The sequence below is a fragment of the Mirounga leonina genome, unplaced genomic scaffold, assembly GCF_011800145.1.
Source record: "Mirounga leonina isolate KUSES-001 unplaced genomic scaffold, KU_Mleo_1.0 Mir_197, whole genome shotgun sequence".
Classification (NCBI taxonomy): Eukaryota; Metazoa; Chordata; class Mammalia; order Carnivora; family Phocidae; genus Mirounga; species Mirounga leonina.
The window spans coordinates 13852744-13878881 of NW_023270494.1; the positions used below are offsets into that span (position 1 = coordinate 13852744).

At 39.8% G+C, this 26138-nt stretch overlaps 2 protein-coding genes across 13 annotated transcripts in view; one reads left to right on the forward strand and one right to left on the reverse strand.

Moving 5' to 3' along the window:
• Nucleotides 1–19503, forward strand: part of BPTF (bromodomain PHD finger transcription factor) — a 150737-nt gene extending 131234 nt beyond the window's left edge. For 7 of the 12 annotated variants that reach the window (XM_035026244.1, XM_035026239.1, XM_035026241.1 and 4 more), the window contains 6 exons: nucleotides 2138–2472; nucleotides 5277–5450; nucleotides 6200–6392; nucleotides 7266–7350; nucleotides 12961–13147; nucleotides 18588–19503. In XM_035026244.1, the coding sequence (XP_034882135.1) occupies nucleotides 2138–2472; nucleotides 5277–5450; nucleotides 6200–6392; nucleotides 7266–7350; nucleotides 12961–13147; nucleotides 18588–18624 (1011 nt within the window). In that variant the 3' untranslated portion in view covers nucleotides 18625–19503. Of the gene's footprint in view, nucleotides 1–2137; nucleotides 2473–5276; nucleotides 5451–6199; nucleotides 6393–7265; nucleotides 7351–12960; nucleotides 13148–17795 lie in introns of all 12 variants that reach the window. The other 5 variants (XM_035026238.1, XM_035026246.1, XM_035026242.1 and 2 more) reach the window with 2 other exon arrangements.
• Nucleotides 19504–23968: 4465 nt separating this feature from the next.
• Nucleotides 23969–26138, reverse strand: part of CUNH17orf58 (chromosome unknown C17orf58 homolog) — a 5549-nt gene continuing 3379 nt past the window's right edge. Inside the window, exons 3-5 of the mRNA XM_035026359.1 lie at nucleotides 26002–26136; nucleotides 25559–25750; nucleotides 23969–24921 (exon numbers count right to left, since the gene is read on the reverse strand). Coding sequence (XP_034882250.1) covers nucleotides 24731–24921; nucleotides 25559–25750; nucleotides 26002–26136 — 518 coding nt within the window. The 3' untranslated portion in view covers nucleotides 23969–24730. The remainder of the gene's footprint in view (nucleotides 24922–25558; nucleotides 25751–26001; nucleotides 26137–26138) is intronic.

Below are 26138 nucleotides of genomic sequence, written 5' to 3' on the forward strand. Positions count from 1 at the left end.
AGGGAGAAGCAGGCTCCCCGCTAAGCAGGAAGCCCAATGTGGGACTCAGTCCCAAGACCCTGGGATCATGACCTGAGCTGAAGGCAGACGCTTAACCAACTTAGCCACCCAGGCGTCCCAACATTTGTCATTTAAGTGAGAGGAGTTTTGTTTTTGTTTCCTCTCTGAAGGCCCAGTTATAGACCAGCCAACCCTTCCATCAAGCAGGGAGCCTGTTCTTATGGCCCAGTCCCACGAAGCATGCTGAGGTCCCTTCTCCCTGCAGAAACTGGTTGTGGTGGGCTGCCACCTCCTAGTTCTGAGTCTGGAATCCCGCAGGCCTGCAGTGTCAGCCCTGTGTACAGTTTTGTGTTTCCATTTCATAGAGACATTCATATCTTATTCAAGTATGGCTCTAGCTTTTCAACTTTTTCTGTTTTTGTTTTGTTTTTTAAGATTTTATTTATTTATTTGACAGAGAGATCACAAGTAGGTAGACAGGCAGGCAGGCAGGCAGGCAGAGGGAGAGGGAGAAGCAGGCTCTTTGCTGAGCATAGAGCCCGATGCCGGGCTCCATCCCAGGACCCTGGGATCATGACCTGAGCCAAAGGCAGACGCTTAACCGACTGAGCCACCCAGGCGCCCCTTCTCTGTTTTATATTTTACTACCATTGGTATGTTCTTGAAGTGGGGGATCAACATGTGTAACCACTATAACATCTTTTTTTGTTTTAAGTGACTTCTGTGTCCAATGTGGGGCTCGAACTCATGACCCTGAGATCGAGAGTTGCATGCTCTACCAACTGAGCCAGCCAGGAACCCCACCCCACTATATCCATCTTGATTTTTCTAAAATCTGTTCATTATGTTACAAACACATCATATTAACTAGGAAAATGGCACCCAAGATTTACTTTCTTCCCTTGGAAGAAGTTTAGACTTTCTTTTTAAATAGAGAAGGATTGCTGAATTGTCATACAACTTACCTTCTCACTTACAAGACTATCTAGATGCTAGATAGAAAAAATAGATTCATTAAACCGGGACCATTCAGGTTTATTTGTTAGAATTTTTGTGACGTTTACGGGGTGCCTGACTGGCTGAGTCATTGGAATATGCGACTCTTGATCTCACAAGTTCAAGTTCCCACACTGGATGTAGAGGTTACTTAAATTTTGTGTGTGTGTGATGTTTTGTGTGTGTGACCAAAGGCTTGGTCATAGCAGTGATTTATTTACACCACGTTTGTACACGGATGCCAATGACAATGGCTTTTTTTCTCTAGGGAAATAATCATCATTTCAAAGAATAAGTTGTGGTACTAGGTAACAGAGGTGTGTCTGTAAAGTATTTCACATGAAGAGAAGTAAGGATTTTATTTTATTTTATTTTTTTTAAGATTTTATTTATTTATTTGAGAGAGAATGAGAGACAGAGAGAGCATGAGAGGGGGGAGGGTGAGAGGGAGAAGCAGACCCCCTGCTGAGCAGGGAGCCCGATGGGGGACTTGATCCCGGGACTCCAGGATCATGACCTGAGCCGAAGGCAGTCGCTTAACCGACTGAGCCACCCAGGCGCCCGAGAAGTAAGGATTTTAATTTATGTCAAAATGTGTATTGATAAAATAGCTTTCCCTGCATTCTTAATTTCTGGACATAGGAGCATAATAAATAAGGCAGGTCTGTCTCTCATTCAGCTTTTGGCTGGTCAGACCACATCTTGAGTATCACGTTCAGTTCATGCCGGGTCTCACTGTAAGGACGCAGACGGAGAGCAGCCAGGAGGAAGCAGGCGGTGGGTGAGGACACTTGAAACCCCATTCCGAGCAACAACTGAGATAACTAGGATACAACGTGGGCAAGCCAGGAGGGGACACTGTTTTCAGAAACTTGGTCATCTTTCTGTCCGATCTTCTTTGAGGACAGCTAGCAGCTTTCTGGCTGCTATATAATCTTCACTTTATATTGCTCGTTGATTTGGTTGGGTTTAAAAGAGTTAGGACCCTCCAGTTACTCACCTCCCTCACACGGGGCTGAGCTGTGGAGCTGCTCCGACAAGGGAGGTAAGGTAAGAAGGAAGGTCGTGTAAAGTCCTCTGGCAAGTCATGCATTTACGTTAAGTGCAATGACAGTCTTGTATTGTCTTTAATTGACAACAGGAAGAGCTCAAGAGAGACTTGAAAATTAAGAAAGAAAAAGACATGGTGCAGGCCACCGCAGTGGCGGCCACCTCGCCTGCAGCCCCGCCTGCGCCTCCAGCCCCGCCGCCGTCACCCCCGCCTCCGCCTCCCCCGCAGCACACAGGCCCCCTGGCCACGGCCACGGCCACGGCCACAGCCACGCTGCCTGCGGCTTCCCAGAAGAGGAAGCGAGAAGAAGAAAGAGACTCAAGCTCCAAGTCCAAGAAGAAGAAAATGATCTCTACTACCTCAAAGGAAACTAAGAAGGACACAAAGCTTTACTGTATCTGTAAAACGCCTTACGATGAATCTAAGTGAGTAGATCTTTTTGGGCTCTAGTTTATTTTCTTAAAAGTTTAGCTGTTAAATTTCCAGTTGTGAAGAAAATGAGTGTATTGGTAGCAATGTCAATGAAAGCAGTTGAAAGTAAGGGTAATGAGGTTTCATCTGTGGTCTAGTAGCTGATGTTCTTAAACTCGACATTAGAGAAGTAAAAATTTTGTATTTTACGTGTTCATGATTCATGTTTGTTCTTCATCATATCCTTTTCTGTCAAAAACAAGCTTTCTGTTGCTCTTTTGCTTTCTCTTCTTCTCTCTGGATTAAATCCAAATCAATCAGTAATGCTGTCTGGAGAAGGAGGTATATTATTACCGCAGCCCTTACTGAAAGCCGAGAGCATCCTTTCTGGAATCTGTTCCCAACGTTATGATTACATCAAATCTTAGACACTATCTGACTATGAATGGTGGACAATGTTTCAAGTTTGAGTAGTTTTATTGTTTAATTTTAAGCAATTCTGTTTTTTGTATTGGAATACTGAAAATTAATATTATTTTTGTCAAAGTTCCCACTTTTCTTTTTGGGGACAAAAGCCAGAGTGCTCTTTTCACTCAGTCCTCAGGAATGACACTCAAAAATGTGATAATAAAGCATGGCAGCTGGAAGATGTTTTTGACTGTTGTGACTTGTATTTGGTGATATATACAAGATTTTAGAAACACTAGTCCATTAATGCAGTTTCTTTTTTTTTTTTTATCATTATCGTTGAACGAAGTATTTAGCTTTCATTTTGAGCATTTAAATATAGGCCAGCTTTTTAAAGCCAAGATTAACTACAGTGTTTTTTTGCAGTACCAGAAAGTTTGTGCTAAAAATATATGATTATTTAGAGTTAGCCATGCTTAATATCTACCTTCCGTGGATGCCTAATCAATTCATAAAATAAAATTGTGATCTCTTCAGTGATGTTTTTTTAAGTTGTAACATTGAAGCTGTTTTGGCGGTGCTATTTAAAATTATGACCAGGTGCTAGATCAACACTTTCTGTTGCTAGATTTAGCTGTGTGTTGAATTAAACACCTCAGTTTTGGCTAATTTTCCCTTTTCATTGTCTTTATTGGAAATGATAGATAATGTGGAAAGTGGGGCCCTGCTAACTGATTTTGCCCTTAGTCTAATACAAGCGTGCCTCCCTTTAAGCACAAGAATACTCGGTGATTTACAGAACAAAACAGAACGTGATTTACTTACTTTACAAAAATATCTGCATATGGACTTTATTTAAATAATTAGGCTTCTTCGGCTTATTTAAAATATTCAGATCACAGAAATTCATTTCACACACATTTTTGTCATACTTAAGTTGCATAAAATGAGGCACGCATGAACATGTGCTCATTCTTCTGCGATCACCTCATTATCTTGTGGGTATTTCATATTTTTCAGTTTGTTGTTATTAAAACTTCACTGTACCAGGTTCATTCACTCCCTGTTCTAGTTGGGATGAGTAAGTGTTTTTTAGGAGTATTTTGTGATCTCTTGTACCCTACTAGGCTGGTTTGGGAACCTAGTGAGAGTGACTAAAACTTGAAATTCAAGTCCTGAGCTTACTTCCAGAACACATAGCCTGCCATCTGGGTGAAGTCAACATGCAGAAACACCTTGAAGGCCCAGCCCCCACATGTGGCAGTGAAAATCATGCAGGAGTCTTAATTCAAAAGAAAAAAATTAATGTGAATAGGATGAACTACACAATCATGTATTATTCCTTTACATTCATATGGCAGGTTAGTTTGAGGACTAACTATCAGTAGAATCCTATCAGCAAGGTCAGTCGGATCCCTTGTGATTCACGCTAATTCCTGCTATGATTTTTACATGGCATTCCTATATAGCTCCTGTCAGCACTTTTAGATACACTCTGTGTTTGTCATAGAGATGCTTTTCATTCATTCTGTCATTTGGGATCTTACATTACAAAAGCCTAGAGGGTTGACTGAGTGTGATTGCCCTCCGTTACACACTCATACAGCCCCCAGCTCACCAGTTACCGTGGAACCTCTTGAGGTTTTGGCTACCTATTATTATATCACACTCCATACTGTATATACCCCTGGTTTGAGTTGAAGCCGTTCCTTACCAGGTAATTAACCTGGTCACTCTCCACGTTGTCACATACGTTACATTGAAAAACTGGCCCATGTCATAATCTGTTACAATTGGATTAAATTCCCATGTTAATTTAGAAAACCTAGTAGAAATTGAATTACCCCATGTATCTTTCTTAGATTTCTTCTTCATATCATATTTTGACCATTTATCTTCTACACCTGGCTGACCTGCATGTTCCTTGTAGTGTAACTTCTCCTTGGTGTTTGCGCTTTGCTTTGTTTTCAAATTTAAACTGTGAGATACATTTTCAAACCTATCTAAGAAATAGCCCTGAATTTGTGGCATAGGTTTGACAGATGTAAGTCATTGATTCTTTGGCTTTGGTTTTGTGCCTGTTATAGTTTTACACACATTCATTAAGAGGGAGACATTACCATCAGTGTGTTGTTTATTTTTTCAAATTCCAGTATGTTTTTAAAGACCCATATTTCACTAAACAGTGTATTTGTTGAAATCGATGTGAGTGATTTTATGTTTCTACACTTGATACAGTGTCAGATGCTGTAGTTTGCCAGGGATAGAACGGTCGGATGCAGGATGTTTAGCTGACTCATTGCAGAAAGTAATCCTGTAAGAAAGTGAATCAGGACAGGGAAGACAGATTTAAGTATCATGCAGCTCAAAATGACAATTACATTGTCATTTTCATTGTGAATACTTTTAGGTTCTATATTGGCTGTGATCTTTGTACTAACTGGTATCATGGAGAATGTGTTGGCATCACAGAAAAGGAGGCTAAGAAAATGGATGTGTACATCTGTAATGATTGTAAACGGGCACAAGAGGGCAGCAGTGAGGAATTGTACTGTATCTGCAGAACACCTTATGATGAGTCACAGTGAGTTCTGATAAGAGCATCATATTTAATAATTTAGGAAGCCAAATTGCTCTGACTGGTTACTTATTTATTTTAAAATAAAAAGCAAGATCTTTTTCTGCATATATTATACACTTACATTACAAATTCCTTTCCAGTTTTTTTCCCTCTTTTTTCCCCTCTTTACCTCCCCTTCAAAATTTATGTTGCTTCATAGTGAATGTTTGAGATGCATTGGGGAAAAAATATGGTTTAATGGTAGACTTGATTCTTCAATATGTAACATAGAAATTAATGAGATTAAAATAGACTGACTTGTTTGGACTTTATGAGTGTTTGAAATGGTGCTTTATTGTAGGTTAGAAAAAAACACTAATTTGGGTATAAGTTCTGAGACTGTTATTAGCTTATAGGATTTTGAACTCCTGGTTGGGTGGCCAATACCAGCTTCCCATTTGATACAGTACTGGTTGAAAGATTTTTGGTTTATTTTGTTTTGAGCTTTAAAGTCAATTAAATATTTTGCATAATATTCTCCAATATTACATAGTGTTCTTGATAAACTTTTAATGCTTGTTAACATCAGAAACACTAAATTAACACAGTTGAATGTTGATCTGCGAAAGTATTAAAACAGTTGTAATACCAAAACTATTTTATACCCAGAGTTAGAATCTTTTCAGGTGCATGTTTTAGTATTTTTAAAAGTAAATTATAAATAATGTGATCCCATCTGTTTTGAACTCACATTTCCATTTCGGATCTTGCAGATTTTATATTGGCTGTGATCGGTGTCAGAATTGGTACCATGGGCGCTGCGTTGGCATCTTGCAAAGTGAGGCAGAGCTCATTGACGAGTATGTCTGTCCACAGTGCCAGTCGACAGAGGATGCCATGACAGTGCTCACGCCGCTAACGGAGAAAGATTATGAGGGCTTAAAAAGGGTGCTTCGTTCTTTACAGGTGAGAAACCGCTCTGTGTGCAGCGTTTGAAGAGGAATTCAACCAGCATGACTTTGGAGAAAACGTTTGTAGGGTTTGAACCTTCCAGTCTCAGAGTCTGTGATTATTTCCTGACTCCCAGCTAGTCTAGTGAAGTCTTCCAGACTTCAGTCTTTCACATGCCGAGATCATGAGGTTAACCATATCCATACATGAGCGCAGTTGTTGTTTATGTAACACTCCGTCTTTAAATGACTCACTTTTTTAACCTAGATTTCATTTATAAAGAAAAGCTTACCTCACCACTATAGATTGAAAAACAGTTTGATTAAATTCTAGTGAGGGGGTGCCCGGCTGGCTCAGTCAGAAGAGCATGCGACTCTTGATCTTGCGGTTGTGAGTCTGAGCCCGCATTGGGTGTAGAGGTTACTTAAAAATAAAATCTTTGAAGGAAAATAAAAACTTTTTAAAAGACCTAAAAAGAGAACAGTGGTCTCAATATATGGGTGTTGTTATTTAATAGCATGTCCCTGCCCCTCGTTAGCAGTGGGAACCATCCCACACTTTGAGCCTGTTCCAGTCCAGCTGTATAGGTAGCAGGTTGTCATGTAGGGATGAGAGGACGAGTTTCTGACTTCTAGGCTAGTGCCGCCCCCCACCCCCCAAGCCGAGGTCCTCAGACCGCCCTTCGAGAACCCTTAGCACAGATTATGCTCACCTGAAATGATTTATGACTAGAGCAAAACTCCTCAAAGTATAAAATAATTGCATCTCTCAGGTTTAAAACTGACTTTTGGAGTTTAAGGGTTGATTGATACAATAACTCAGTTGGGAAACTTAAATGAAATTAGTATTTCCACCTGACAGTAATGTTGTTTTCTGCCCCCATTATAGGCCCATAAGATGGCCTGGCCTTTCCTCGAACCAGTGGATCCTAATGATGCACCAGATTATTACGGTGTTATTAAGGAACCTATGGGTAGGTACTTGAGTTGAATATGGGGTGTTTTCAGATGTCTCAGCAGATATTTGTCATCCATGAAACTGATACATTGTGAGGATATGTTGAGCAGGGCTGGTGGAAGAATAAATTACTGTGGTAACTTGTGGGATAAATAGGGAGTGTGTATTAAAATATAAATCTGCATTCTCTTGGACCCAGCAATTTCATTTCTTAGGATTTACGTGTGCACAAGTATGTTGTTCGTCGCAGCACTGTTTATAAGTCCAGAAAAACCAGAAGTGAAATCAGTGGCCATCAGTAAAGGAATAGCTGAGTCAAATGATAATGTAAGCAGAGTATTCTGCAGCTATGTAAAAGATGGAAGTCAGTGCACGGGTCAGGATCTGTCTGAGCCTGTCCTCACTCCCTGCCACCTTTTCCTCATCTTTTCCTGGAGGAAGGCAAATTTGATGGGCCTACAGTAGAGATCCAAGAGAATATGCCCTCATTTCCCAGAACAGAAAAAATGGTAATAAGTAACAGCTACAGGTGATTGTATTACGATGAACAGTTTCGGGTGATTATGTTAAAACTTGTTTATCTGCAAATGAAATTATAAAAATTAAAACGTAGATAAAAGCTTCCAAAATTGCCAAAGAAAGGATTAGCTCCAGCTGATGAAAGAAGTATTTCAAAAGCCAGCTAAGCATTTTTTAAATGGGAAGGATTTTATTGTATATTTGAAAGTTGCTAAGAGAGTTACCTGAAAAGTTCTCATCACAAAAAAAAAAAACTTTCTTACTATATGTTGTTGGTAATAGATGTTAATTAAACTTATTGGGTAATCACTTTGCAGTATATGCATATATCAGATAATTATGTTGTACACCTAAAAGTGATACAATGTTGTATGTCAGTTATACCTCAATTTTAAAAAATGAGAAGGGTTTGTGTTTGACACTATTTCAAAGGGGGGAAAATGTGAAGGGAAATAAGTTGAGGGCTTAGTTAAAACTATCTGAAAAATAAACAGGTAGCCAGTTACCTCTGTTCTGATGTTGAAAGTAGAAGAAGCTAATCCATGTATGTATTTTAGAATTGTATAATCTCTTTTGAGAAGGTATCTAGGGATATTTATTTAGATAAATACTTCTGCTTTTAAACATAACACAATTCTAGAAAATCTAGGAAATAAAAAGTAAGAAAAGATAAAATGCACCTTTATCTTTTCCTCACTGAATCCCATTTTGGTGTGTTCTTGTGTGTGTGTGTTAAAAATGATATCATATGATGATCTGTTTGAGGGGCGCCTGGCTGGCTCAGTCAGGGGAGCACACAACTTTTTTTTTTCTTTAAGATTTCATTTATTTATTTGACAGAGAGACACACAGCAAGAGAGGGAACACAAGCAAGGGGAGTGGGAGAGGGAGAAGCAGGTTTCCCGCTGAGCAGGGAGCCGGATGTGGGGCTCGATCCCAGGACCCTGGGACCATGACCTGAGCCGAAGGCAGACGCTTAACGACTGAGCCACCCAGGCGCCCAACATGCGACTCCTGATCTCGGGGTTGTGAGTTTGAGCCCCACGTTGGGTGTAGAGATTACTAAAATAAATTAATAAACTTAAAAATATATATAATCATCTGTTTAACAAACCTGTTCCTGTGTTAACCTTCAATAACGTGACTTTAAGGGCTTTCGGTAGTCTGTGAATTGAATATACCTTAACTTATTTAACCAAAATTCTTTTCTTGAAGAGCTGGATTGTTGGGGCTCCTGGGTGGCTCAGTCGGTTAAGCATCTGCTTTCGGCTCAGGTCATGATCCCAGGGTCCTGGGATCGAGCCCCACATCGGGCTCCCTGCTTGGCGGGGAGCCTGCTTCTCCCTCTCCCACTCGCTCTGCTTGTGTTCCCTCTCTCGCTATGTCTCTATCTGTCACATAAATAAATAAAATCTTTAAAAAAAAAAAAACTGGATTGTTTTCTGGTCTTTTTTTCCTTCTTCTTCTTTATATACCACCAAGGTGTAGACATCCTCTTATGTAGTAGATACGTACACAAAGATAATACAGATCTCCAAGACATACTGTTGAAAGAAGAATCAAAGTTACAGAAAAATACCTAGGTTTTAAGTAGCAAACAATTCTGTATTTTCTGAGGGCACATAAATATATTTAGAAATGCAGAGAAGAGGTCTACAAAGATAGAGACTACATTGAAAATAGTAGTTTCTTTTCAGGGAATGAGGGAGCCAGCAAAATCAGCAGCTTTTATAAATTTTCTTGAACAGAAATAAGAAATAGGGTTATATGAATAGACCATGTTTTATAACATACTTTATAAACTTGTCAGTACATTTTTCATACCACGTGAAAATATGTGGTATCGACCTACATCATTGTTAATCGTATGCCATTAAGATAATTTATTTAATCACCCCCAATTAATGGGTTTTTCACTTGTGTGCAGTTTTTGCTGCTATAAAACAGTTCTGTGAACATCTTTGTTTATGCATCTGCCTGCACTTGTTTGTTTTCTGCGGAGAAATTCCTAGAATTAGAATTTCTAGGTCAAAGGATATATATACTTTTTAGGCTTTTGATAAATATTTTCAAATTGCACTTCTGCAAATTGAACCAGTTTCCAATGATAGCGTATATACGTGTCCTTCCCTCTCAACTCTTGAAAACACTGAGTATTATACTTTTGAGGGGAAATAGTTTCTTTGAAAATATTTATTTCAAAATAATACGTTTGGTGTACAGATGTTACAGAGGTGCAGAGTGTAAAGTATAAAACATACTGCCACTCATGCTCTGTCTTGGAGGGGTGATCATTGAAAATAGGTTGATGTGTTATTTTTAATTTCTGCTAATTTGGGTAAAGAAAGTGATTCTTTAGCTTTGCATGACTTCACTAACTAGTGATGTGTCCTTATTGTTTGCATTTTATGTGAGTTTCCTATTTATGTATTTTGCCCATTTTTCTCTTGGGATATTTGTATTTTTGTCACTGTTCCTTAAGGGCTCTTTATATACCAAGGACCTAGGTGGCTCAGGTGGTTGGGCATCGGACTTTGGATTTCAGCTCAAGTCTTGATCTCAGGGTCATGAGATCAGTGTGGAGCCTACTTCAAAACAAAACAAAGTTTTCTGCTGATTTTTTTTTTTGATAGAGAGTGCATGAGCAGGGGGAGGAGCAGAGGGAGAGGGACAAGCAGACTCTGTGCTGAGTGCAGAGCCCAACATGGGGCTCAATTCCATAACCCTGAAATTATGACCGGAGCTGAAATCAAGAGTTGAACACTTAACCTACTGAGCCACCCAGGTGCCCCAGCATATGATCATTTTTAATGCTTTTGGTTTTAAATCTATTCATCATTATAAATTCTGCCTCTGGAGTCATACTTTAGTCCTTTGCCCTTCCCCAGATTTATAAATACTCACTTATATGTTCTCCTAGTACTTTTTTTTTTTTTTATTAATTCATTTATCTGAACGAGCACGCACACAAGCAGGAGGGACAGGGAGAGGGAGAGAGCATCTCAAGCAGACTCAACACCCAAGCACAGAGCTTGATGCGGGACTCTACTCCACAACCCCGAGATTACAACCTGGGCCAAAACCAAGATTCATACACTTAACGGACTGTGCCACTCAGGTGCCCCCCTAGTATTTTCTTTTTAACGGATATCTGATTAAGTTGGAATCACAAAATGTCCAAGCACTGTTCACATACATTATTAAAATTAACCAGGCAGTAAGTACCCGGAACTTAAATGCAAGAATGATGTGCTGTGTTAAGTTTTTACTCTTTCCAGTATAGCTTACTGGACCTACTACACACAGCAGATGTGCCCAAGCCTTGCTTGAAATTTCATTGGGCTAGGAGCGTGTTTGCAGATGTTTTTTCCCTTATCTGCATAAACTGGAACTATCAAAGATGTGTGCATGCGTGTGTTAAAATATATATAACAGGGGTGCCTGGGTGGCTCAGTTGGTTAAGCCTCCAGTTCTTGATTTTGGGTCATGATCTCAAGGTTGTGAGAACGAGCCCCGTGTCAGGCTCCATGCTCAGCGGGTTGCTGCTTCCTCCTCCTTCTTCTCTCTCTGCCCCTCCCCCTGCTCGCGCTCTCTCTATTTCCCTCTCTCAAATAAATAAATCTTTAAAATATATATATGTAACAACTATTTAATATGCACAGTTCAGTGGTTAATTACATTCACAATGTTGTATCTTTTAGTATATTTTATGGTTTTCATTGTCCTTCAATTTTAATCCACCTAGAATTATTTTGGCATTAGTGTGAGGTAGAATTTTTTCTTCAGATATGTAGGCAGTTGCCTCAACCCAATTTATTAATGAATTTGTTCTTCTTCTGCTCATTGGAAATGACATCCTCCACATATATAAATTCCTTATGCTGAATACAGTCAGGTCTGTTCCTGTGTTGAGTACAGTTCCATTACTGTCTTTGTCATCCCTGCAGTGCCACACTTCCCATTATCGCAGCCTTGTAAGATTTGTTTAATGTCTGATAGATTAAGTTCTCTCCTATTTTATTTTTAAATGTTTCTTAGATATTCTTGGACTTGAAAATTTTCTCGGGCCCCTTGGGTGGCTCTGACTCTTGTTAACTTAACTCTAGTTAAGCGTCTGGCTCTTGCTTTCAGCTCCGGTCATGATCTCAGGGCTGTGAGACTGAGCCCTGCGTTGGGCTCCTTGCTCAGCACGGAGTCTGCTTGAGATTCTCTCTCCTCCTGCCCCTCCCCCAACTTGCGCACACTCTCTCTCTCTCTCTCAAATAAATAAATTTAAAAAATCATTTTCTCAAATTCTAAAATTGAGATTTCATTCAGAATTGTGTTATCTGAGTTTGTCAATCCTAGATTGACTTGAGAGCACCAGCTTTTTCTTTCCCACGTTTTTATGTAAAATCATATATGGAATTTTCCTTCAAACACAACTTTCTCCTAGGACCTAAGGTTATTTCAGGTAGATTTAGTTCAGTATATTTGAAAGCACTTACCTGTGTACCACCTGAATTATTTTAGTCATTTCTGCATACTACCTGTACTATTAATGTACTAATATTTTTATCCATATCAGCTAACATTTTTCCCTTTAAGTAGACACTTTATGTCTTTGCCACCTTAAGTGTTACGTCAGTATCACTTGTCACCAATATAAGGTAACAATAAAAATGAATAAAGAAAAAATGATGTTTATTAAAGTCTAATACAGGTATCACAGATATAACAAAACCACAAAGATTTTTTGTTTATAATTTTGGATTCCCTCTTTGTACATGTAATATATATACATAATTGTTTGCATGTAAAAATGTACTTAGATGTGTATTGATGGTGTTGGTGAAGCTGCTTTTATTTCAACCCAGCTGAATAAAGGGCTCTTCTCTGTAGTTAACTGAAAGTAAAAGTACCTTCGTAACAGTAGCCAAGATTTGTATTTTAGCCTCCCCCAGTCAAAAACAAACTTGGAGAAGTGCTCCTATTTTCTTCATGAATTACTAGTTTCCAGGACTGTTTGGGCAGGAAATATATATTCTTGTGAGTCAGAACTGTGGGCAATATTCACATTGGATCTGCCTTAAAGCTTTGAAAATGTTTTACATTTTGTGTTTTTAAGATCTTGCCACCATGGAAGAAAGAGTACAAAGACGATATTATGAAAAGCTGACGGAATTTGTGGCAGATATGACCAAAATTTTTGATAACTGTCGTTACTACAATCCGAGTGACTCGCCTTTTTACCAGTGTGCAGAAGTTCTTGAGTCCTTCTTTGTACAGAAATTGAAAGGGTTCAAGGCTAGCAGGTGAGCATGCGTGTTCAGCGTTTTAAAGTAATCCGGTTCCTCAAATTCTGTACTGCTTTGTCTAGGGAATCAGCTAGTGCTGTTTATGGTAAATTTGAACCTTGAAATCAAGAATCTTAAAGGAAAAAAAAAAATCAAGACTCTAGCATGGTGACATACCTCCAAGGACCAGAAGACAGACTCAGTAATGAGAAATTGTTGAGTTTGTGATTTGCTCAGAATTAAAGTTATTTTTTAAAATAAAAAAGGCACTTACCAGATGCTTACAGAATGTAAGGTGCTGTCTTAAATGCCGCGGGGCAGGGGCACCTGACTGGCTCAGTCGGTGGAGCATGCAACTCTTGATCTCGGGGTCAGGAGTTTGAGCTCCACATTGGGCATAGAATTTACTTAATAAAATATATATTATATATACCTATATAATATATATATTTATTTTTTTTAAGAAATGCCACGGGGCACATATACAAAGGTAGTAGTAAGACCAAGTTCTTGCCCTCAAAAGCATAAAAATGACTATTGTATAGGGTAGAGTAAGGGAAAGACCAGGCAGAGGGATTTAAGTACTTTCTCCTTAATTTATGTTTGCTATATCTTTGAGATCGTAAAATGTTTTATTTCTCTGGATATTTTTCTGTGGGCAAAACTAGACTTTAAGTCCACAGACCTTTCCCATGAACCTCCAGTAACGTAGAAGCATTGAGCAACTTGGCCTGATAATTCAGATGTAGTGCCTTCTGCCTTTTGTGTCTGAACCTCAGTCCCCGCTTCTCAAGCCCATGACTTTCTTCCTTCAATAAAAACCTGTTCTCCTTTCCTGTGATAACTGCCACCACTCTCTAGCCCTGAGATTCACTACTCACCATCCCCCATCCACCAACCTGCATGCTTGATCCTCCCTAGATATGCAGATTGGGTGGATCTTGGCTGGTTTGGGACCTGGGCATCTCTGTTATCTAGTGAACTCTGCATACCAAAGTGTAAGAATCAGTGCTCGGCTCAGTTATTTTCCTCTGAGGACAGTCCATAGGGTGTTGTCTCTCTCCTTGTTCTGCAGCAAGGTAGATCAAGAACTGTGTTTTAGAATGACTTTACATAAGCTAAAGGTAAGGAACAAGACCAGGAGTCAAAAAGTGTAGGCAAGGAAGAAAGGAAACCAGGTAGGTAGGCAGGCTCTAGACCAAGACCAAAGAGATTTTCAAAATCTCTACAACTTTCCGATTTGTATCATCTCCTGTCTGTTAACCCATTAGCTGTAAAACCTAAAGTGGAAGAGGATTTACTCAATATGGTAAAGCCCCTAGTAAAATAATAATAAAGGAATAAACTCAGAATATGAAAAGAATATGGTGAAAGTTAGCTGATGAGATTTTAACAGATTCTGAAATACAGAAAGCAGATGAAAGAAGATTAGCTGACACAGCCAGGGACACCATAGCCCAGACTCCTCCTAGAGGGCTTCTCAGCAGAGGTAACAACAGCTTGCTGACCAGAAGAACCACTGAGGGCCTCCCAACACGGAGATTCCAAAATATAATGGAAGGCAAGAGAAGGGTTAACTGAAGATCTGTAAATTCCTAACTGGCTGTAGACCTATGTAGAAAGCCCAAAGAACTGGAAAAACACAAGGTTCTTCCCTGAAGAAATGGAATAAACTGTCTGCAGAGAGCTCAAGTAGACCAAAGAGAATTGGACCCAGAGTAAAGACCCCTGACCTCTGAGGATTGGTTTGGTCCACAGCCCTGTCACCCTAAAGTTGTGGCTCTCGATGGGGATAATTTGCCCACACCCACACCCCACACGGGATATTTAACAGTGCCTGCAGACATTTTTGTTTGTCATACTGAGAGGTGGGAAAGAGTGCTGGCATCTAATAGGTAGAGGTCAGAGATGGTACTGAACATCCTCAATGCACAAGACAGCCCCCCACAACAAAGAATTATCCAACCCCAAAATGTCAATAGTGTTGAGATTGAGGAACCCTGATCTGAGGCAACACCTGCCAGTCAGGCCTACACACATACATAGGGTTCTGCAAGCACCTGTCTGGTCCTTTAACTTACTCTTCTTAAGTGTGAACAGACATCCAGGGATGGCCAGATATGTAAGGAAAGCTTGCAGTGTAAAAGAGAAAGGTCAAGGTGTAGCAGAAGAATAGATTCCAGGGAAAACAAAAGAGAACTTGAAAAAAAAAAGCAAGCCTCTAAATCATGTCCTAAGAGAGATTTTAGAAGATAATTGAATCTAGGGGCGCCTGGCTGGCTCGGTTGGTAGAGCTTGCAATTCTTGATCTTGGGGTCGAACCCCACATTGGGGGTAGAGTTTACTTAAAAAAGGAAGATCTTGAATCTACAAAATGACTAACAAGATATTAGGAATAGGGGCGCCTGGGTGGCTCAGTCGTTAAGCGTCTGCCTTCCATGAGCCCAGGGTTCTGGGATCGAGCCCCACATCGGGCTCCCTGCTCAATGGGAAGCCTGCTTCTCCCTCTTCCATTCCCCCTGCTTGTGTTCCCTCTCTTGCTGTCTCTCTCGCTGTCAAATAAATAAATACAATCTTTTAAAAATAAATAAATAAAAAGATCTTAGGAATAAAGAACAATCAGAAAGCGTGGCTAGAAAAGTAATCTAAAAAACCTAAACTTACTAGAAGCAGTGAAAGTTAAAATCAAGGACTTTCACAATGTGAAGAACAAAAAGACAAGTAGATGAAAAAATACAAAAGGAAAAAATGCACGATAGCATATCCAGTATTCACTTAATGGAAATTCCAGAAAGGAAGAATAGAGAAGACTGAGGAGAAGAAATTATCAAAAGACTCATAGGAAAAAAATTCCCTGAGCTGATGAGAAGAGGCACAAGACTTCAAACCCAAGGAAAACAAAATTCATTTATTCAGCAAATGGTTACTGAGACCCTGCTGTGTGTCAGATACTGAGTCCCTTTGGAGCTTACATTCTTGTGGAGTAAGGAGAAAGAGTGGGGTATGGAATGATGAGGATAGTTGATAAACATAGTAAGTCAGCTTAACAAAGGGAAAAAAGTCCATCCTGCATATAATCACTGTAAAATACCCAGATACCAAGGATAAAAGAAGCTCTTCTCAGAGTTTCTAAAGAAGGTGAAACAACCTGTAAAGTAACAAGAATTAGACTGGTATCAGACTTTTCTCTAACAACATGGAATGCTAGAAGACTTTGAAGGAATAAATCTAAAAGTCTGAAGAAAAATGATTTTCAGCCTACAATTCTGTGTCCAGCCAAACAATCAAGTGCAGGGGGAGAAAAATACATCTTCAGTCATGGAAGGACTCAGAAAGGGACTTCTTCCCATGTAGCCTTTCTTAGCAAGTTATTGTAAGATGCGCACTAGCAAATTAAAGAAGTAAATCAAGGAAACCAAACATCTTGGATCCAGAAACAAGGGGCTCAAGAAAACAATATGAATTCCTCTGACCCAGGATGACATTTGTACAGCAAGCCAACCCAGCAAGCAGTCCAAACTGGAGCAGGAGAATGGAACACTCCTAAGAGGAAGGTGTCTGGGAGGAGAAATGATTCATACATTAGATAATTAGCTTAAGAATGTAAGAGAAAAATGAAAGGCAGTTCAAGATTCCATGAAAACCAAAGTTGAATAGGAATGTTAAGAATGCCCTCTTAGCCGAGGAGTAGGTGCGACAAGGAGAAAAATATTTACGTAGTCCTAATAATGTAAACAATACATTGATTTTCAACTTTTAGCATCAACCTATAGCCAAAGCACAGAAAGATTTAATTTAAAATTAGAAGTAAAACTTGGATTCAAGAAGGGAGGCAGGAAAATGGTTATGTGAGCTGCTTAGTTCTCATTTGCCAGAACAGGACTGAAGCGATACAAAGTTGATACAGCAAGAAGTATCAGTATAAGAAGTCTACCTACCCAAGAACTGAAGTTCAAAGTAAATTGTCCTAGGGAGCCTGGACTTCAGGTGGGGTAAAGATTAGGATAGAGGACCACAACTCATTTTAAGTCTCTCCCTGCTTCATTTGCACCTCATGCAGTTCTTCCTCCAATTAAATTTCTAAAATTGCTTTTTTTTAAATTGGAAAGGCTTTAGCCTTTGGTGGTAACTGTGAGGTGGAAGCTGGGGGATTTGAATCCCACCCTGCTGCCAGGCTTGCAGGCCGAACCCAGAGTGGGGGTGGTAGCAGCTGCCGATGGAGAGGAGAGCGTCTGTGGGCCTGTGACAAAACAAAGGAATTGGGGAAAGGAGAGGAGGAGGCCCAGGGAGGGGCTGGGTCTGCACAGTAGAGGGGCTGCTTAGGAGAGCCTGCCACCTAGTTATTTCTTGTAGCTTTTTATTTTATTTGAGTTTTACATCATTTTCATTAAGAAACATAGCAAATTGAGAAGTTTGCTCAGTTCTATGAAATGAACTGAACTGAGATTTTAGGGAATTTTTGTTGATTTCCAGGGTTAAGGCAGAATGAGACATATATGTAGCCATTCATTGAAATTTGATTGATTTATGGGTTTCCAGTATTTCCTTTGCCATATTTTCCCCATTTTTAATTTATAATCTCCAGCATTGTTTGCACATTATTTTCATTACTGTACTTTGTTATAATTCATCATTTATACCATCCATGTTCTTTCTTTTCTTACAGATTCTGATATCTTTAGTCTGAATTTTTAACTGGAATCAGAACTGGATGTTGGGGTCACTCTTTCTTTTATTGTACCACGTGATTACCTAATTCAAAATTGCCCCCAAAAGTTCATATTAGTTAATATAATTTTTTAATGTTAAAAATATATGTATAGTAGTAAACAGTTTATTCTAGCAGCCATGTTGAACAATGTATTTAAGAATTGTAAACTCCTGGAATACTGTATTTATATACACTATTGCAATAGACCATACTTTGACTTAGTCCTGGTAACTGTACAGTAATTTGGTTTTACTAACGGAAGTTGTGAATAAAACTGTGAAACTAGAAAGGAGACTTTCTGGGCTTTAATAGAAAAATGTGATTTTTAATACTGCTATTTCTCTTTTTTTAATATAATTTTTTCTTCATATTCCCCCAAATCAATGTAAATAAGCGTGCACACACACGCACACACACACACGTCTTTACCACAATGGTAATGCTTCTGTAAATGTTTCTATCTGTCCCTCTGGCTAAAAATGTATAATCTTTATTAGATGAATATATATATACATATATATATTTTAATAATGGCCTTTTCGGTGAACTATCATGTTTCAGTGTACAGTGAAAATTTCTATTTTAGGTTAAAAATTTCTTACTCGTTCTCATATATTTGCTTGCCAAGGGTGAGTGAAAGAACATGGCTGCTTCCCCCAGACAAACCGACCTTGGCATCCACATAAAGCATCATTGTTTTAAAAAATGAAGGGTGCTTAATTGTTCCCTTTTTTCTGTATTCTGTAGGTCTCATAACAACAAACTGCAGTCTACAGCTTCTTAAAGTTCAGCGTGTTAACCTAACATAAAACACAGCAAGAATCTGGTTGTCTGAACTATTTTAAATTAAGGAGCCAGATGTTTTTAGTCAGGTTATCCTGACAAGACTTGACCTAAACTTCGTTTTTATTGGTCATAACAGTCCAATTATATTCTTGGCCAATTTTGTCCAACGGACAAGGGAAAAGCAAAGTCAACGACACCATTATCTTGTCAAGATCAAATGGTTTTACTATTGTGGCAGAAGCGGGAAAACTTTGTTTATTGAAAAAAAAAAGAAAAAAGAAAGCAAGAAAAAAAAGATAATATGGGGTCAAGTGTAACTCCATGGAAATGCCACGTCTGCTCTTCAGTGAAGAAGCTGGTTTAGAGTCTCACAGAAAACTTTTGACTGTATTTATTTATTGTTGCAAAAAAGACGCTTTTTTATTGCTGCCCTCATTTGTCAGCTAATTATTTTTTCTTATAAAATCCAGCCCCGGTTACATGTAATCCATTCTGTATCTTATCATGATTCCTGTAGGTAAAAGTACAAGACGACCTCTAGATGTCTTTTCTTTCTATGAAAGGAGCTGCTATGTATACATGTGCACACACACACACACACACAACTGGGAATCAACAATGAGTTTATTGTTCATGGTAGATAAAAATTAAGCTTGCATAAAGGTTGGGCTAAGTAGTCCTGGACTACAGACTCTGTTGCCTTGAATATAACAGTACAGTTTGTCATTTACTCTGCACCAGGCTAAACTGAGTAAAATCTATTTGAAGGTATCTTGTTTGTAAACATTTGTCAGATTCTAATTTTTTTCTTTTTGTATTAAAATTCAACTATGGATGTATATGAAACAAAATAAATGGAGATCATTTTTCTCCCACAGATGGTGTCTTTGAATGTGCGCTGATGATTATCTGTAAGCCTTTGAGGGGAAAGGGAGGGCTGCAAGGTAAATAACAGGCTGAAGAATTTAATTGTACCTGGGTTTCCCGAGGACAGTAGTGGCCCTTCATTTTGTAATTCCCAGCCCACTGTCACCACATCAAAGAAGAACCTTCAGGGCTGCTAATCCTGTTGCATCAATTGATCGTACTAAGGGGTAATGTGGCAAAATACACATTGCCTTCATCTGTACATTATATAATACCAGGCAAATTATCAGTTACAAACAGCTGCTTATTTTTTAAATTACTTCATCCATTTTGTATTTTTTGTTGGTTGAGTTGTTTGGGGGTTTTTCCCACATAAGAAAAAGTAGTGTAAGCAGTAGGGGCAAAATGGAAACAGCAGAAGGAGGTGTATTTTGCATGTTTTTCCTTTTGGTGTTCTAACCTTACACGTTGTATTATCTACCGCATTGTAATAATAGCTTCTGTAAGATCTGCCATAGTTGGTTTATGCAGCTTTGCAAAAATTTTACTAGATTTTGCACTAATTCATGTTAGCTTTGTCCTGCCAGTTTCTGGAATTTGTCAAATCATGTTTTTAAAAAGTTTCCTTCTGTTTAATATCACCCTGCTATGCAAAACCTTTCCTGGACCTTAGTTTCTTAAAAGAAAGATGTTGCTCCAGTTCCCAGTTCCTCCTCATCACAGACTCAGGTGTGCAGGTTATTCTGGGTTAGTTTTATCTCATGACGTCCATTCCTTTCTGTACCTAAAAATGTCACTTACAAACCTATGCTTACAAACTTAAAGAGACTAATTGCTCAATATGAAAACATGGGAACAAATTTTGCTTAAAATACTAACGTGGAAATAGTCAAATACAGGTTATTTTGTCCTTTTACTTTTAAAAAAATGTTACCTATTGTATGCACTGTGCTGATGCAAGAATCCTACATTTTAATGAATTATAAAATCATTCTGCATCTCGTCATGTCACAGTATTTCTGTACTATTTATTCATATATAGAGAGAGAGATATAGATATATATGGGCTTAATCATTTAAAACTTGTTGCGGCAAGAACTTTCCTACCTGTAGGCAATAGATTGCTATGTTTTTAACAGATTGTGGCAAATTCTAAACAGCAATTCTTTTTGTACGTAATAGGACATTTCATCCTAGAAAAATAAAGTAATGTTTTTGACATTGGATTTGGTGCAGTTTCTAATGAAACAGTGGTTTGGTTGGTTGATATATTTTCTGTAGCCATTGGCGTTGCCAAATTGTACCAAAAAAGGTAAATTTTATGGGAATCCTCAGCCCAGGAAGAAATTAATTTCCTATGTGTATTTAATAGTATAAAGCCTTTTGCAATTTCTGTCACCGTATAGACATTTTATAGTTTTATCAACTACAGAGCTTTAGTCTTATTTCAAAAGTAATTTTTGAAAAACATTCTTACAACACATAATGAGTTTCAAAAGCTGCTTTTCTATGAGTATTCTTTGACAAGCTCCTGCTAGTCAATAAGATATACATATCACAGCTATTTTGCTTTGAGTAATCCAAGTAGTAGAATGCACATTTGTGATATGCGGTTAGGATTTTTCTATCCAGTCTTTAGACTTGTAGATACATGTACTTCGCATCAGATTTCCTTGACAAAGTATTTATCGGTGCTTGTTACGTTTCATCTGCGAAGTTCACAATCCTTGAAAACCTTTCATAAGAAGTGTTTTCATAATATCGGTAAGGCTTTTTTCTCCCATCCAGAGTCTGCAGGATTTGTATTTTAGTTAATGTCCTGCAGTACGTTAAAAAAAAAAAAAAATTGTCAACTTTCAGAGATCTTTTCCAAAGTAAAGCAATTGTCTCTTTATATTTCAAATGGCCTGGAGTGTTAGAGACCCTGAGATTTGCTGTTTTTTATAATCTACCTTCCCAGAATCTGTAAATTGAGGTTCTTTCCCTATTTGTATTCATCTGTTGTGCGTTTCTGAGATTAGAGAGCCAGCCTGGTGGTGACCTTTTTAAAACGTGCACGGACGGACGGGCTGAACTAGACAGAGCTGCGCAGTTATCCTAGCTCCCACTCTTTGTGATTTGAGGCTGTTCCTTTGGAAGCCTCCAGTTTCTCATCCCGAAAGTGGAGAATGGTGCTATCTCATGGACAGAGCAGTGTCTTGTGAGTGCTTGGGGGGAAAGAGCCAGCTGAGAAGTATTTTTATTTATTTATTTATTTTCAAGATTTTTATTCATTTATTTGTGAGAGAGAGAATAAGCAGGGGGAAGGACAGAGGGAGAAGCAGGCTTCCCGCTGAGCAGGGAGCCCGATGCGGGGCTCGATCCCAGAACCCTGGGATCATGACCTGAGCCGAAGGCAGACACCTAACGACTGAGCCACCCAGGCGCCCCAGAAGTATTTTTAATAATCTGAAATATTCTGAGGTTACTTCTGGATACTTTGCGTAAGCTACCAAAAAAGACATTTCTTATAAGATCACACCCCCATTTGATCCAATTTAGACCAAATTCAACTAAAGGGAAGCCTTAAATGATAAAATTCTGGACCTGAAATTGGGTGGCAGTTGCTCGGTCAATTTTTAGGTGTTTACATATACGTGTGTTTTTGATCAACCTTAAAAATGATTGAAGGGATGATGATCTGGGTGGCTCAGCTGGTTAAGCGTCTGCCTTCGGCTCAGGTCATGATCCCAGGGTCCTGGGATCGAGCTCCATATTGGGCTCCCTGCTCCACGGGAAGCCTGCTTCTCCCTCTACCACTCCCCCTGCTTGTGTTCCCTCTCTTGCTGTCTCTCTGTCAAATAAATAAAATCTTTTAAAAAATGATTGAAGGGAAATATAAAGTGTCAAGTGATATCTTTAAAAACTTAAAAGTTAGTACCAAATAAAGGTATATATTTTGTATAGACCTAAAAGCAAGACGAGTACTTTTTTTTCTTGAGTTCTAGCAGCTTAATTCAAAGGAGGGATGCTGCTGAGTTCCTCTTGAAGGCAGTGGAGTATTTTACTGATGAGGGACTATTACACCAGCACAAATCCACGTGCTAAGAAAAATCTTTCAGTAGGACAAAAGGATTAGGAACTACAATGAATTGGCTACTTAAAATTTTCCATAAAATTAAAAGATTGTATCCAAGGTACTGACTGAATATTGAAAATGAGATTCTTCTTAACCTTTTTTGCCTAACCCGGGGTTATTGCTGCCTCCTGTGCACATACCCCTCGCGCACCCCTGTTCTGCCTCTTTTGAGCCTCACCTGTCTCTCCTTTCCACCTGGTCTTGAATGATGGCCATAACTCTGATGGGGCAGCTTCTAAAAAGCTGGCCTGCTTGTGTCTGCCCGTGTGTACGCACTCACCGTACAACCTCCAGCTATCTGGCCCATCACAGGATTCTGTCCCTGTGATTCCGCAGCTCCTCAGAAACGGAGTATCGCGTCAAAGTGGTCTCATCAAACCCTCACCCTCGGGCTTACGGAAAAGCGATTTAACTCTTCCCTTCACGCTCTAACTGGTGACCAACCAATAGTTTATCTGGCCATTTTGCAGTTTTCTTCACCGTGTTATTCAAGATCACCACTTAGTCTTCTCACATTTAAAAATTCAGCTTTGGTTTTTGTGACTGGTGCTATTTATATCTCAGTTAATGTTTATCCTAAAAAAAAAAAAAAAGCCAGAAGCTCTTCAGTCTCTGCTTACTCTCCTGCCAATAGTTTGCATTCTAATTAATGCAGTTGATTCATTCCCAAGAAGCAATTCTAGCATGATTTTTAGTAAGTTTGGGCAAGACTCGTTTTTGGAAAATTCTCTAAAAATCCCTCAGTAATGCTTTACCACAGAACAGTCAGAAGCTCTCAAATGTTATTTTATCTCTTTGCCCCCTGTCTGGGACAAGTAAGGTAAGAGTATCGCCCATCACAATCAGATGTTACGTCTTAATGTTACTGCTACTAGCTTCTTGTGGATGCTCGACTGTCCTGTCCTAAACATCCTTTAGGTGTATTGCGCTCCTGTTCTGTATGGCCGTTAAAGACTACCTAAAGACACATCTTGAGCTCCCTGAGTGCCTCTCCTCTGAGACCAGAACAGGCTGGTTTTTTTCCTCTGTGGTACAGTTCCTGTTCATCTTCCCTTAGACAGTAATCTTCAACTGTGGATGATCTGTGTCTCTATTCACGTGTTTCAAATTAACTGATACACAGCTTGGTCTTCTAAAAAACTGTTAATGTCTTTGGGGATTCAAGTATAAAATCAATATTAAATTCAGCTAATGATTAAACCTTCTCCAAAGCAACTGAAAACATGTTTAAAATTCACATACTTGCAAGCTGTCATTGAATATTGGTTCCAGGGTTTTTGGAGTAAGTTTGAGAAGGGTTTTTTCCCAAACCTTTAGGGCTCCGTGAGGCTAAAAAAAACCAGGTGCATCCAAGATCTGATTTCAAGGCAAGATTTACTACTTTACGAACACAAACACGATACTTGGTCTTAATAGAAAAATGACATCAGATACACCCAGAGTATGTTCAGCAATGAGATAGTTGCCAGTTTGGCACAAAACATATGTTTTTAGGAGCAGGGAGGCGAAAAATACACTATTTCTTACATTTTGGTACATCAGGAACACTTGTTCGAATAATATTTTGCTCGAATTAAGCCCGTTAGTACTCTTTTAAGTGTAAAACTGTAATACTTGTCTTGAGTTCTGACCCTAGTGTTTGATCTAAATGACATTTCATACGATGTCTTGACTAGCGCTCTGTTCTGTACAGAATTTAAAATGTGATGGTTTTAGTATGAAACTTGGTTTGATATGTGATATAACCTATTCAGAGTTGTATATTTAAAATCAAGGAAATTTTGTGTGTGTGTGTGAACTATTTCTACTGAAGAATGTATTTAAATTAAAATAATTAAAAATAAACCCCATGAAGCAGTGATCTGCTAACTGGACAGGTCAGTTATCTGAGCTGTGTGAATAACTTTGCCAGGGAGTTCAGAAGCATACCACTGAAGAGGCATTTTGCAAATAAGAAAGTGGCAACTTCGACATTAGAGTTGGAACTACACCGTCAGTTCCAGAAGGAGCTGTGTGCCCTACTCCACAGGAAGACCCCATTCCGTGCAGACAGACCTGTCTGTCTCGTTGCTGAATGCAACAAGTCTCTTACAATCCAGCAGTGCAAGTGTAGTATATTTCAAACGCACTGGGTGTGAATTGCACTTTGAACTTGCCCATCCCTTTTTCGGTTAAATCTCTTCACATAGCTACTGGGGCTCCTGAGCAGTCCATCTCCTGGTCGGAGCCGTCCCCGCAGGACCTGGAGCAGAGCTGTAGGGAGCTGCCGTCTCTTATGGTAGATGTGGCCCATCACAATATACCTGCTGCCTGAAAAAAAGTAACCAAAATGTAAATTCGTAGTGTCTTTTAAATGCCAAGAAACAGTAAGAAAATGCGAGGCCGGCAAGGAATGCCTAAGCTTGAATCTATTATCTTGCTGCACATGTTAAATCTCAGACATTGCACCGCCAAACAACAGGTGGAAACAGTCTAGTGACCTTCTGAAGATAACCAGATTATCAACCTGTAACCAGCCAACATCACAGAACAAAGGTCCTACTCACAATATATCAGGAGGATTTTCCAGAGCACACCTCTAGAAAGATGTGGGAGCGGGTATTTACCCCCCTCCAAAAAAAGGCCATGCTAAACTTTTTCTAAAAGCCTCTTCTGTGTCCCTCTAGCAACCTTGTTTCGTCGCTCACTCCACTTATCAACAAATATCTGAGGGCCCGCTTTGTGTCAATCCATGCTGTTCCCACCTTTAACCAGAGGCACCGGGAGGCTGATGGAGCGTAAATCCGAGTGGGAGAAATAATACCTGTCGTCTAAATTCTATTCATTTTAGACTACTCCTCCCCCCCCCCAAAAAAACGGTACTGGGGTAACAGACTGGGCTATGGCATCCAAGTTACAAGTGGTGGCGTAAAGTCCGTATATAAAGTGGTGAGATCAGTTTCAATACCAGGTTTAAATTCTGGACATGGCTTATTGCAGCTGGAGGAGTCTAGGGCTAACATGTGGACTCGGAAGAAAAACCCGTCCGGAGTGATGTACAGGCGGTTCATCTTGTACAGCCCATCCCGGTCCACCAGCAGAGTCACCAGCCGGATCCCTGTGCCGAGCACGTCCACGTCATGCACGATTCCGTTCACTGCTGCTTTCAAAAAACAAAGAGTTTGGAGAAACGCATAACGCTCATTTCCTCTCTTTCCCCAGTGAGTTTTGCACACATCACGAAATAGTCCACGTGGGCCTGGGGACTGCAGGGTCAAGTGAGTGGGTTTCTCCAGGGTCTGCCCTAGGGGAGTCCGCGAGCACAGCCCGGCGCTCTGGGCTCGGAAAGGCTCGCCTCGCGGCCTGGGCTCTGCAGCCCGGGCCCGGGAGGAGCTGCGGGGCGGAGCTCACCGAATTCGCTCGCGCAGTACGACTCGCGCTCGTCCAGGTCCACCCTGCAGACGCGCGCGCAGGGCTCGGCGCCGGGCTCCGCGTCCCTCCGCGGCGGGCTGAGACGCGGCGGAGGCGCGGGCGCGGGCCCGGGGGGC